The sequence below is a fragment of the Bacillus rossius genome, chromosome 8, assembly GCF_032445375.1.
Source record: "Bacillus rossius redtenbacheri isolate Brsri chromosome 8, Brsri_v3, whole genome shotgun sequence".
NCBI lineage: Eukaryota > Metazoa > Arthropoda > Insecta > Phasmatodea > Bacillidae > Bacillus > Bacillus rossius.
The window spans coordinates 53,729,323-53,742,814 of NC_086336.1; the positions used below are offsets into that span (position 1 = coordinate 53,729,323).

General features: G+C 31.4%; 1 protein-coding gene across 4 annotated transcripts in view; it reads left to right on the forward strand.

Annotated features, from left to right (window-relative positions):
• Nucleotides 1–13,492, forward strand: part of LOC134534955 (uncharacterized) — a 64,451-nt gene that overhangs the window by 17,646 nt on the left and 33,313 nt on the right. For 2 of the 4 annotated variants that reach the window (XM_063373706.1, XM_063373705.1), the window contains exons 7-10: nt 637–790; nt 2,986–3,098; nt 7,378–7,557; nt 13,158–13,363. In XM_063373706.1, the coding sequence (XP_063229776.1) occupies nt 637–790; nt 2,986–3,098; nt 7,378–7,557; nt 13,158–13,363 (653 nt within the window). The remainder of the gene's footprint in view (nt 1–636; nt 791–2,985; nt 3,099–7,377; nt 7,558–13,157; nt 13,364–13,492) is intronic. The other 2 variants (XM_063373709.1, XM_063373708.1) reach the window with 1 other exon arrangement.

Consider the following 13,492-nt stretch of genomic DNA (forward strand, 5'->3'; position numbering starts at 1 on the left):
GAGCTGGGTTTTCAATTTGGAAATTTCTGTGTGTGAGCTTTTAATACATGGCATGTCTACTGCTAGACGCTTTTGAAAATTTGGCTTCTGTGCAAGTTTTACTAGTAAAGTAATGGTAATGGGATAGTATATGTATTATTTGTTCAACTACGCTGTGATTTTGTTCAGCTGCATTCTTCTCTCTTACTACCTACCATTATTAGTGCCGTTGAAACAGTTTACACGTTCGGTATACTCTTGTTTTTGAAGAGTTTTGTTATTGGTGGAGAGATAACGAAATGATCATGGGCCAAGAAAGAGAAACTTCAAAATTGTCCCTGTTTAACAGCAGTGGTCATTTTATGATTTTTCAACATGAACTTTTATTACTTTGTATTACTGTATTTGTCTTGTTTTATATTCTTTATTTCAGACATGCTGCTACTAGTGGCTTCATTTTGAATGTATGTTCAAAAATTGCACCAGTATACTTTTTTTTATATATATATATATATATATATATATATATATATATATATATATAAAAGTATACTTGAGTTTTCTGTCAGTATTATGAGTAAAATACCTGTTATATTGTGTAGAAATACTTGGTAATAGACTTCTGTTTTATTTTTGTCATTTTTTTTTTCTTTTCAGGATTCATTTGGCTATACATTCAAACATCAAGACTTTGGATTTGTAAGCATGATTCAGATGGCAGCAGCTTTGAAACATTTATTCAAGATTGTTGCCGTAAGTGGTACTACTGACTGGAAACTCTTTGATGCTAAAGCTTCTGTGACAGAGTCAGGTAAGCAGTTTCACCGGCGTATTATATTGCCAGGTATGTTTGGTCTTAATGGCGTCTTTTAAGTGTTCAGAGTTGTGGTTTCTACGCTTTTAGCAGTAAAACAGATTATTTGTTTTTTTTAGGGATGGTCCAATCAAATCCTCAAATACCATAAAATCCTTAGTATTCCAAGAATTAAAAATTAGAGGAAAGAGGTTCAAAGAAAAAATATTACAGTAAATTAAGTAGATTAAAAAATTCAACACTGATTTTAACATGTAATTATATAAATTAATTAAAAAAATGTATTGATTATAGAAACTTGGTTCATGAATAAAACATTTAAAAGTTTAAATGTTTCAACATCATAGTTTACATTTTTAATTTCTTGTACATTATTTTATTTTGGTATCCTTTAGACCTTGATTTTGATTTGTAGGATATATTCGAAGTACTCTTTGCGATTCAAATTAAAGATTTGGATTTGAGCAAATTTGGATTTGACCCATCACTAGATTATAGTTTTAGCATTGGATGGTGGTATGTACATATTTAAAGGGAACAAGCCGACATCATTTGGTTGAAGTGTTAATTTCTGTGTGAGGGGTTCATGATTTGAATCTGAGGTAAGGCATATATGTGTGTAGCTTTTTAAATTATTAGAAGACCCTTAAGTTATCCTCTCAATTAGCCTGATGGCATAAATAAATATTAGTACAGCATCAGTACTAATTGCAGGAAATGGTTAACATAACGTAGAGGACAATTGATGACAATCCAATAAGTCTTCTGAGTATCGCTATATAGGTATATTATGTGCAAGGTGTGCCAATATCATTGATTCGAAACTGGTTTGCCGTGGCATGCTAATGTACTAAAAGATTTTATAGGCATGATTGGAAAATTACGCAAGACTTCCTGAAACTAATTTAAGATTATCGTAATCAAGGCAATTTCAGTTAATCAGAAACTGAACTTTTTTCAAACAAGTCAAATCAACACAATATTTACTGAATTCATAAAGTTTAATTCAAGCTACCAGCCAGCGACACAAAGTAAAATAGCATTATTACTATAATTATTACTGTAATTCTGAAAACTTAAAATTTTAGTTTTTAAAAAATCAACAATTCTAAGAGTTTCAAATAAGAGAATTGTGAGTCTGTATATATTTATTTTTTGTTAAACCATATTAGTATTTACTGGCCAAATTTATGTTTTACATTAGTAAAGAAGTAAAGTTATTAATGTAATTGTAGTTTTATCCACCAACAATACCTTATTTAAACCAGTTGATATTTTTTTGTGCATTTGTGTAGATTTTTCAGTGTGAGTTATAATTTTTTTTTATGTTATTAATGTTGTAATATTATTAATATAATTTATAACTATAATAATTTACTTTTTGAGCTATTCAGATTGGCAATAAAATCAATTCTACCACATTTTTTTACCTAAATAGTAAATTACACAGAGCTGGAATATCATTTGAAGGCTTATGATTTAAATATGCTTGCAAAATGTTTTTTTGTTTCTGTATATCAGTATGTATTAATCTCCGTTCCGTAAATGGCGAATCTTCTTTGTTAAAATTGGCAGTCAGCGTACGTTCTCTGGCTGTTCTCCAAAGCCGCCCCAATACATCCTGTAGCTTCACTTAGCTGTAGAGTACCCACCCGCCAGTGCCAATGTGGAGCACTAGTCTAATGAGGAAGTTCTGCCGTTCTTTGCCCCCCCCCCCCCTTCCCCGTGCATTTCCATCTCATTATTTCACATACTGTTGAACGTGTTTAGGACAGTTTTTCTTTCATTATTATTGATGGAAATTTGTGGACAACAACAGTAGTGGTGGTTTGTGTGGCAGTCTGTCCATTGTCAAGAGTGGTACATGTGTTTGGACAGTAAAATGAATTAGGTTTTTTTTTTAAATCAAAATTACTGTATACTAGAGGACAGTGTCCATGTGTGCCAGAGAGAAAAGACACTTTAAATGTGGGGAAAAAATTATTCTAAAAAAAATTACACTGTGAAAAATGTTTGTCTTCTTTTTTGCTGTCAGTTGCTTTGTGTCCCCCTTTTTGTGTGCTACTCGCCTAGGAACCCTAACCCAATAGAACCCACAGTAGTTTTCCTGTTGTAGCGTGTATTTTTTTTTGTTCCGAGACAAACTATTTTCAGCTAAACAACACGGGTGATTCGTTTCATTTGGTTTCTAGATTGCGTCAATGGAAATCCTGTGATACCATCTGATGTTAAAAACCAGATTTTGGAGCTGGTGAACAGACATCCCGGTGGGTTGGAATCTTCACAGCTGGAGCAGAGATACGAGGTGTGATGTGTAGCTGGTATTGTGGCAGTCTGGGATAGAATTTTATGGCTTTCCTGTAGAAAATATTGCCAGCTTTGTTTCTGCAAATTTTTTTTAACATTCAAAGCTCGGTCTCGTATGACATTTTGGTTTATTTTATGTTCTGATATTAAAATTTCATGGACCAAAAAAAAATTGCGTAAAAATAGCTTATGTTAAATACTAATTTGTGGGAAAGTTATGTTTGTGAAAAAATTTTACAGTACATTCTGTTATCACATGCTTATTAAAATGATACTGAGATACTGCCTGTCGGCTATGCAAATGCAGGTAAGTCCAAGTTAGCAAGGAAGGCGTAAAATCATCAAGGAACTGAGACTTTTTCTAATGAAACTGTACTATCTTAAATGCTGAGTTTGTTATAGTTAAAATGATTTTTAAGGAGTACAGATAATATTTATATAAAAAAAAATTAAAATCAGAATTATCTATAAAACAAAAAAAAATCGGTTGTAAATTGGGAAACATACCGCAGATATACTTTTTTCTGGGAATTTTTAGTGTATAACTAACATTAAAACTTGCAGGCAGATTGCATTTATGATATCAAGTAATTGCTTAACTAAATACTATTTGTAAAAATTTTTGATGAAAAAAATTACTAAGCAATGTGCCATTACAGTAAGTCCTCTATTTACGTCGTACCGATTTACGTCGTTTCGGATTAATGTCGCTAATGTTTGAGTACTCATGTTTCAATTTAAGTTGTCGCCAATTCACAATAACGTCGTTTACAATGACCGTAAATCTTTATTTTAACCAAAACACCGTATATAATTCGTTTATAATTCTTTGTTTCCTTCGGTAGTTAATTTATGCTATGTAGCGTAAGCTACGCGTTCACCGCCTTATCTTATCATACATCATGAGGTACGCTTCCTGCTCTCCGCTGCTCTCCGCGCGGTGATGCAATACTACCAGCCCGCCCGCTCGGCCACCCACGTATCTCGCACGTAGAAGTGTTATCTACTTCCCGCAACGACACAGCATTTTCTCCTACCCCTTTTCGTCCAACTCCTTGGCACTTCAGTAGAGGTGTAAAAGTAACTAAAAAAAGTTTACCCGTATGTATTCGTTACTATAACAATTAGTACTCTTTACCTTCGTATCGTTACTCGTTACTTCTGATACCGCATAACATGCTATGTTATGTAACAGCAACGAATCGAGTCGTATTTCGTACGCGTACAGTATGACGTCGCGTAAATAATAATAAATAGAATATAAACAATTAAAAGTATTTGATAATTAACAGCTTTTGTTAACCAAGAAACAATAAAATCTCATTAGAGCAGCTTTATTATAATATATCTTTTAAGATAAGAACAAAAAACGTGAAAATACGCGATAATAAAAAACAAAAACATACATATTTATAATTTGTAAAAAATACTTTCTTACGTTGTTTCTGTTCCAATCTCAAACTTTGTCTACACACACAATACCTTTAATAAACAGTAAAAAAACTTGGACGACGAATTTCCAAATTATACTTTTCTTAATAAACAAACATCGTTCTTTGTAACGAATAAGTGCGCGCATGCGTAAAACATACGAAAAATGCGAGTAACGAAATGCATTCGTGTGTAACGTTTCGTTACTCGTTACTAGATGCCGCACCCGTTACTCAGTAACGAATACATACGGTTTGCTACAGCTCTACACTTCAGTCGCTATGATATCATTGAGTTGGCCGGAGTTTTAAACGTGCCGTTGTTAACTTTATCGTGATTAAATGCGTTTGTAGTAGGCCTACAGTATCATCAGCTCACTGCAATTTATGATTTTTTCTTCATAAGATGTCTTCCAAATGACTATATCTGTTTTTATATTTCAATCAATAAAGGTAATAAAGCAGCTGGTTAAATAACCATTCTATAAAGCTGAGAAGTACTAGTTGGACTTGTTTCCCATGCTGTCGGTTGTCATTTGCTGATAAAATTGCCCGTTGTCACGTCTGTATGCCAGCGCTTCCGGCCGTGGTCGGCCGGTGGTATGAAACATGGCTCATTTTGCGTCGTTTCTATTTATGTCGCGGTTTTCAGGAACGTAACCCCGACGTAAACCGAGGACTTACTGTATTATTCTTTTTTTAATGTATTGGAAAGTAAGGTGTTTAAATTCATCAAACGATAATATTTTGGTGGGTGGATGTTACCACTTTATAATCATGATCCTTTAGTGTGGTTAATGTTCTTGGATAACACAAAAAGGAAATTTGTGACTCAGCATTCAATTGAAATACAGTAGAACCTCGATGATACATTCCCGTTTCATACATTTTCCCGTGTCATACGCCGATTAATTTTGGTCCCGCCGAAAGTACTATATTTACAATGGTTTACTTTCCCGGAACATACACTTATAAAATCGTTAATTTCCCGTTTCATACGTTTTTACAAAGCGGAAAAGCCCTAAAATTCTAAATTTTTTTTTGTTATATTCCTCCTGATAAACTACGTTTTAATGCTTTTATTTTGAAAAACGTTCATTGTTTACCTTTGCAAAAGTAAGAAAATAACTTTATCACACCATAGATATGGGTAGTATCAGGAAGACTGTGCACTTCGCTAGTAGCATCTATGGCCAGCACCGAGCGAGACTAGTGGCGCAAACTAGCAATGATGAAAATGGTGCACGTGATTTACCAAGGCACGGATCTCATATTTTGTGCATTCAGTAATCTTTGAACTGAATATACCCGTTTGTTATTGTTTTCTTACGAACGGATTGTTTTGTAATTTACGTTTCTCAAGTTAAAATTTTATTGAAAATTGTTCTGTTGCATAAAGTTGTTTGTAAAATGAAACAAACAAGCAAAAATTTCTGATTTTCTATTTGCAATAGCCTAATTTTTTAAATTTCTAATTTAGGCTTGGTGACTTTTCCCCCCTTCCAAGAAAGGACTTCATAACATTTTGTAAGGCCACTGTTTCTCATGTCAGCTTTACTTGATTATGGACTGTATTTTACATTTCTGGTGGTTTTATTATATGTATATATAATGAATTCATATCTTTCATTATGCAATTATTTACACATTATGTATTTAAGTTTAATCTGACATTGTGCTGGTATGCTAGATTGAAAAAAAAATATATTATTGCCATTCCCTTTTCATACACTTTCCCGCATCATACACCATTTTTGTGCCCTCCGTTGAAAAGTGTATGACAGGGGTTCTACTGTATACATCTTTAGATAATTGATTTATTGAAACATTAATGTATTTTAACCCTTGTGTTGTTATAAAAACATGGTAAACATAATTTACGTTTTTAGACATTAGTCTTATTTTTTTAAAATTAATTTACATTTTCATATTTACTTTTTAAAGGGATCATATTTTCCTTCTTCTGTAGCTACTTGTACTATGCTGTAGAACACGGCTACTGACCATTTGATTTTTATTTATTTATTTTTGTATTTTTCTTTATACCATTATAAATTTTATCTAAATGTTAAATAATACACACTTTAGTATTGCTGTATGTTTTAATTCAATTGAAAGAAAAGTATACATATTATTATAACATCTATATATACGTATCATGAACATATTGAAGACAACCTGTTAACAAACTTTTTGTTAGGTCCCATACTGTATCTTCACACAAAAACATGGAAATAAATTTTCACCTTTCTTTTCAAAAGCCATGGTATGTAAAAAAAATTAAAATTATTCATTTCTAAATAAAAAATAAATTCACATGGGTAATAGAACAGTGTGAACACAATAGGAATGAATACATAATTACTTAACTCTCTTTCCTAATGACTTTTAAATGCATGTGTGTATTTCTTCAGTTTGTTTTGAGTCTATCTCTAATAGAGATTTTTCATTACATTTTATGTTATTCCCTACACAGTTGCATGTAATTAGAGAATTAAAAACTTCTTCGTTATGAATGGAAGAATTGTAACAGACCCTTTCTTGAAGAAATTGATTGCTGTAACAAATTTTTTGCTCTTACAGTGGCGCACTCCAAATATACATGAAGGGTTCAGAAATAGAGGTATCATTTACTGGTTTACCTTGATTGATCCACATCTTTTTAAAGAACTTTACAAAATACACACTAAAAATAATATGGTCACTTCAGTTTTGTTATGGAAATTTTTTATCTTACTTATAACACCAATTGATTAAATCTTATTGACGTATTTCTATACATAAATTAGAGAGTTTTTTTTTTAAATTCTGAGTGCAGTAATTTTTTTTTTTTTTTTATGTCTTTAGGCTTCATATAGATCAAAGTTAAATCCTCAGGGAATGGGATTTGCAGATCTTGAGGCCTGCTTAATGGCATTATTTGATGATTTGTCACTTAAGTATGTTAATGGAAATATCTACATCCATCCAAAAATGATAAAATGGGCTGATATTTTGAAGGATCCGCCATTACCTCCAATGACTGTGGTACGTTTTAATAAAAAATAGTGACTACACTGTGTTGTTAAGGAAGAGAGACAAAACCAAAAATTGCCAAATTGGTAGAGACAAGATTTTGTAGTTTTCTTTTCAATCAAATTTTGTTTTCAAAACAGAGGATTTCAGTGTTATTGTTTTTATTTTTATAAAAGCTGTTTCGGAATACTCCACTGAAATACGGGTAAAATTTATGTGCTGCTTTTTACTTTAACATAATTTTTAATAGATTGGTCTAAAAGAGATACATTCCTGAACAATAGAGAGAAAAAAATTGTGAGCATTTATGGTTTAACATTGATTCGATAAGAGATACACAATAAAACAAATTGAGTTAATTTTCTAATCTATGCTTTTTGGTACAGTTTTTATTCAGGAAATGACATTCCTTGAATTTTCAACATCAAAACATTTCTTTTTTTATGATTTGGATTAAGTTTTGGTTAAATGCTACGTAATTCCATAGTATACATATCTAGCATTTTGGTGCTATGTAGGTGTTTTTACTTGTATTTCGGTGTTATGCGGTGCTTTCATGTGCTTTTCGGGGTTAGGTTTTATCGCAATTCATTGTATAATCTTGTCCCTAACCACTGTATTCACTAGTTTTTAGGTTGTGAGGTTGTGGCAACAATTGTTTAATGGTTTATTGTTTAAAATTTACTAAGCCATAGCATGTTATTAAATGGAATGTTACATTGATAATAATGCTTCAACTTTTTTTGTGTGTGAAATAATTGGTGGGTATTAATTTTTAATAATTTTCAGACTTTGTGGTGTGTGCTTTTTTTTTTTATCTCAACAAAGGCAAAATTGTCAATAAATTACAAAAAAAAAATATCTCACCTTAAAATTGTTGAATCCAAGATTGTGGGTTTCTCTTTTTGTTCTACCTGAATGACTGACACATCCAAAAAATTTTCTTCTCTTTTCTCAATCTAGTAATTAGTTTGCTCCCATTAAAATTTATGTCTCTATGTTAGCTGCATGCCAGAAAACTATAATTGCATTTCTTCGTAAATTTTGTGTGAACATCTTCAAAAGAGTTTGAAAGATGGTTTAAATATTTATTAAATTTCTAATAATGACCTGCTGATTGTTCAATAACTCTTTTTTCACATATCCATATAGTTAGTTTTACATCTGCATGTATCTGTATTATTTGTCTTATTTGTTTATATTATTGATGTTATTTATTGCTGTGTGTGTTTTGTTTTTATTATGTTTTGGTACTCTTTGTTTACAAAGTTCATTTTTTAACTTTTGATGGGTATAGAATATGTGTATCAAATTAAAACTTGTAGTTTTAACTGGAAAGGTTTTTTTTATAATAATAATTTTTTAAGGAAAAAGGAGGATTTTAAGTTAACTGCCAGAGTATATTTTGGAATGACTTGATGTAGGCTTTTGGACATATGCAATTGCTATGCTCATGTATGTCTGTAGAAGAAAACTACAAAAAACACAAATGCCAACAACACAAATTAAACAAAAAAATTGCTGTTGTCAGGATATAAACACCACACAATACTCCACAACAGGAATATGGTCAACAAAGAAAAACAAAGAAAAATGGACTAACAAAAAACTAAAAAAAAAAAAAAAAACACACAAATGATGACAGCACAAAAATACCGAACCCAAAAAATTCAGCACAACAGTTGAAATGAGACAAAAATCACAGCAAAACGAAAAGACGAAACAAACACAATAGTTTTCCAAAAACAGAATAGAACGAGGGAAAAAAAAACCACAATGATGACAGCACAAAAATATTGAACCCAAAAAAAAAGATAATATATTTTGGCATGTCTTCCTCTACTTGTGATTGTAAATTATTTTTTGTTGTGTAACAGGTTTGATTTTTTTTTATGTTTAAACATTCTTGAATTTAGCTATACTCAACTCTTGCTTTAGAACATACGCAACTCTACTCCATTACTGCTGTAGCTGTATAAATATAATGCATGCAGTTTGTGTTTGCTAAAGATTTTCTGTAATTTTTTTTGCAAAGCCTGTTGGCTTTATCTTGGCTACAGTGAAAGCTTGAAAGATCTTTAATATGATATTCAATGACTCAGCACACGTATTTTGTAACCCTGCGTCAATCGAGCAGCCGGCATTCAGATGTATTTATAGTGGTTCCGACGGTTGACTTTGCTGCAATGCCGGCATTTTTAGTTCGCTCATAGAGTTTTATCATTTTTTTACCATTTTTTAGCCGGTTACATTTCCAGGGTGATGATTGGTCAGGATTATTATGCATCTGAAAAAATGGGGCAAATTCCCAGGAATTTATTCAGCCCCTCTGGAGATTCGCTGTTCTTCATTCATGCTGTAATTATTGTCCAACAGTTAACAAAGTCACTGACTATCTACAAGTGCAAATAACTACAATGTGGAAAAAATACTTTATAGCTATGGATTGTGATGAAAATATTTATTTCTAAGATAAAAGACTCCACGGAAGAGTCTGTATCTGCAGATGGAAGCTTATTCAGCAATCCTGACACCATTTATCTTTACTTTTGTGATGCTCATACAAACTCTTATATAAACTGATGCAAGAGAGCAGTGAATTTCAATTGTTTGCCGTGCAGCATGCCAAATTTTTTAATGTAAATTGCCTTTTAATATCTTTATCGTTGATCTCAGTACAACACAAATTTATGGTTTCTGTGTATTAAATATTCAAACCCTTTTTTTTTAATGTAATTTTTGTTGGTTTTATAATGGCTAATGCTTGTTTTAGTGCAAACTTTATCACGTTAATAGTTGACTACACTTCATCTAATGTATCAATATCATCGTTTATGCAACATACAATTGTAGGGAAAGTTATGTGATTTCTTTTTTTTTTATAATATGTTTATGTGTAATGTAGTTCTATTACAAAGAAAGAGTAGAAATTGTGTAGAAAATGAGTTTAATGGTCTGGAAAGTCGCAAATTAATTTCTGGAAAACCTGGGAATATCCAGGAATTATGTTTTTAGGATTTGAGTAGTTACCCTGCATTTCACATTTTTCACATTTGGTATTCCTGTTAAAAGTATATTGAGGCTTTATAATCCGGCATGGCTGGGGTTTTGAACCTGCCGGATTAAAGATCTGTGTTCTGGTGTGCAGCAAGACCAAAGATAGGCTATTGTAGGTTTATTTTTCCAATTTCAGTTAGTAAATTGTCTTAAATTCAATGTGTCATTAATTTTTTATTCAGTTCTTCTTTTGTTATGGTGCCTCTGGAGTAATTAATGTTTGAATAAAGATGGTTCAACAGTAAAATATTAATGTGACTCACCAATATAGAAAGACTTTTTTTACGTACCTGAAATAATTATAATTAGCACAGTAAATTTTGCCTTATCTTAAGAAGTTTACTTTCAAGCTACCCTGAATGATTTCCTTGAATTCCTTTGTTAAGTCAGATGCTCTTTTAAAATTACAGTAAATACCTGTTAAGAATATTCTCAAGGTACTTAGCAATTTAACTTATTAACCGGGAAGTTTTACAAAAACTAAAATTGTATGTATTTATAGGTCTGATGAAAAAAAATTTTAACCTAATTATGCAGAAAATTTTCTTAGTGGGATTTTTTTAAAAGTATTTTACTTACCATTGTTATACAGTTAGGTACGTGAGACAGATAGAACCATTTATTAAAAAACACAAAGTTAAATCTTGCACTGAAATTATCCACTATTGTAGTAGTATGTCTACTTTCAAGTTCAATGAAAAGTATTATTTTTCAGTGTATAACAGTTATTTTATACCCTATTATTCTCTAAAGAGCCTCATCACTTATTACAAATAAAAATTTGGCATCTGCACCGATATGAATGCAGATATATTAGAATAGTAGAAGTTTTATCCTGATGTATTGTAAAACAAATGTTCACAATTTATATTCATAAAGATTGCCCCACATTTTTTTGTCCAAATTGCCAGATTATTTTTGTACAAACTTGAAGCAATAATTCCGCAACACACACTTAGAATTTGTTTTATTCTTGAGAAAGTTTGTGTGTGACCTTATTACTATTGCTCTCTTTTGGTTTTCATTATTTACTATTTTCACATACAATTTCCAATTACATATTTATTTATTGTCTTGATTATTTTTCTTTCATGATTATGTAGAAGCTTGTCTTCAGTGCCATGCACAGTAGATTAAACAATATAAGGTTATTATTGTATAAAATGTACTTCTTAAAACAATAGCAGTATGTTTGATTTTATAAAATGTTAATGGTCAGTTTTGCAATGTTTAATTTTGTTCTGATAAAGTTATGAGTCTTGGTGAGCAACATTTTCTGTTTCTCATTATAAATGGTTAGCTTGGGAAGAACTTAACAGAACCACTCTACAAAAATCATGGAAGAGAGTTTGTCCTAGCCTAAACCAAGAGCAAGAACTTCCAGAAGCTAATGAGTCAGACACTGCAGATTTAGTGACTGATTTGCAGACTCTTCGAATGACATCCCACCTGCTGATGTAGAGGAATGGGAATGGCTAGCAGAAGGCAATGCTGCTGTTACCAATGAAGAACTTGCAGATGATCAGATCGTCGATCTTGTTTTGCAACAGTATAGTTTTGAGCGAGAGGAGTCAGATGATGAAGAAAAGGAAGAATATCAGCCACTCTGCAGCAAAGGATGTGTTTTGAGACTGCCCTAAAATATTTTGAAAAACGGCAAACCTCTTCAGCTAAGGACATTTGTGGGCAAAGAAGTGGTGTGATGCAGCTGCAAAGTCAAAGTTTAAGAAATTGAAACAAACAAAAAAAAATTACATTCTTTTAAATAAGATTGTCACTGTCTTAAAATTTGGTGTTTTCCTTTCTCTTTATTAGAAATATAATAATTATTTTTTTACTTAATTTTAATTTATTACATTGTTTCAAGCTCAGTATGTTTCATTCTCCTCCGATTATCATACATTTTCAGTGTTCTGACCACACCCTATTCCGAAAAGTGACAGTTAAATCAAGGTTCTATTGTAGTAGAGTACATAATTTTCTTTTGACTAAAGTAAAGATTGTTTCTGAAGAATTAAATATTTGCCACATATTATTTTACTGTGTTTACTGTCTTTTGTTAGTTATCAACATAAAATATTTTCAGCTGCCAATTTCAATGTGTAACTTCACTATTGCTGTGCCAGTATTATAATTTATATGATTTGAAAGTCTTGATGATGCTGTATTGAACAACTTGTTCAAAAGAAGTGGAGCAGTATTATAATTGTGATTATTGTGACCGTTCTTGTTGTAGTTCAGTCAGTAGTAAAATATATTAGTTCTATTGATCTTTTTGATCAGGATACTTGTATAGTGCAGAAGTACCCATAGACCAACTCAAATAATTTTTTTATATTATATCATAAGTAATGTATGTGCAAATTTTCATTAAAAAATTTTTTATAAAAAAAATTATTTTAGGATATAGAGTAACTTTTATCCAAGTTGGAATGTGGCAGTTTTGTGTTTGGATATTTTAGGACTCCAATGCATTTTCAAAATAATGTGGCAGTCCAACATGCCATGTATAATTTCCACTTTACAAAATGTTTTTCTTTGTGTTTGTACCCCAGGCTGATGTTTTGGAAGGAATGAATGATTATTACCCTCCTGAAGCCTTAAAGCTAGACTACATCCTACCTCACGAACAGTTACCACCGGACTTGAAAACAAAGTCGCTTCTGAGTATTTTAGTCTTGGATGTCATCTCTCCTACCAGATGGTTCTTTCTTAAGTATGGAAACTTAACATCTTTTGAAGATTTCATGGATGACCTGCAGTAAGTATCAATTTCAAAATATTGCTATAAAAATTTTGGTTACTGTATATCATATTTATATTTGCAATTTAGACGTGGCAAACAAAAATAAGCTCACTTTTTGTTTGTTTGACACCATGATAATAAATA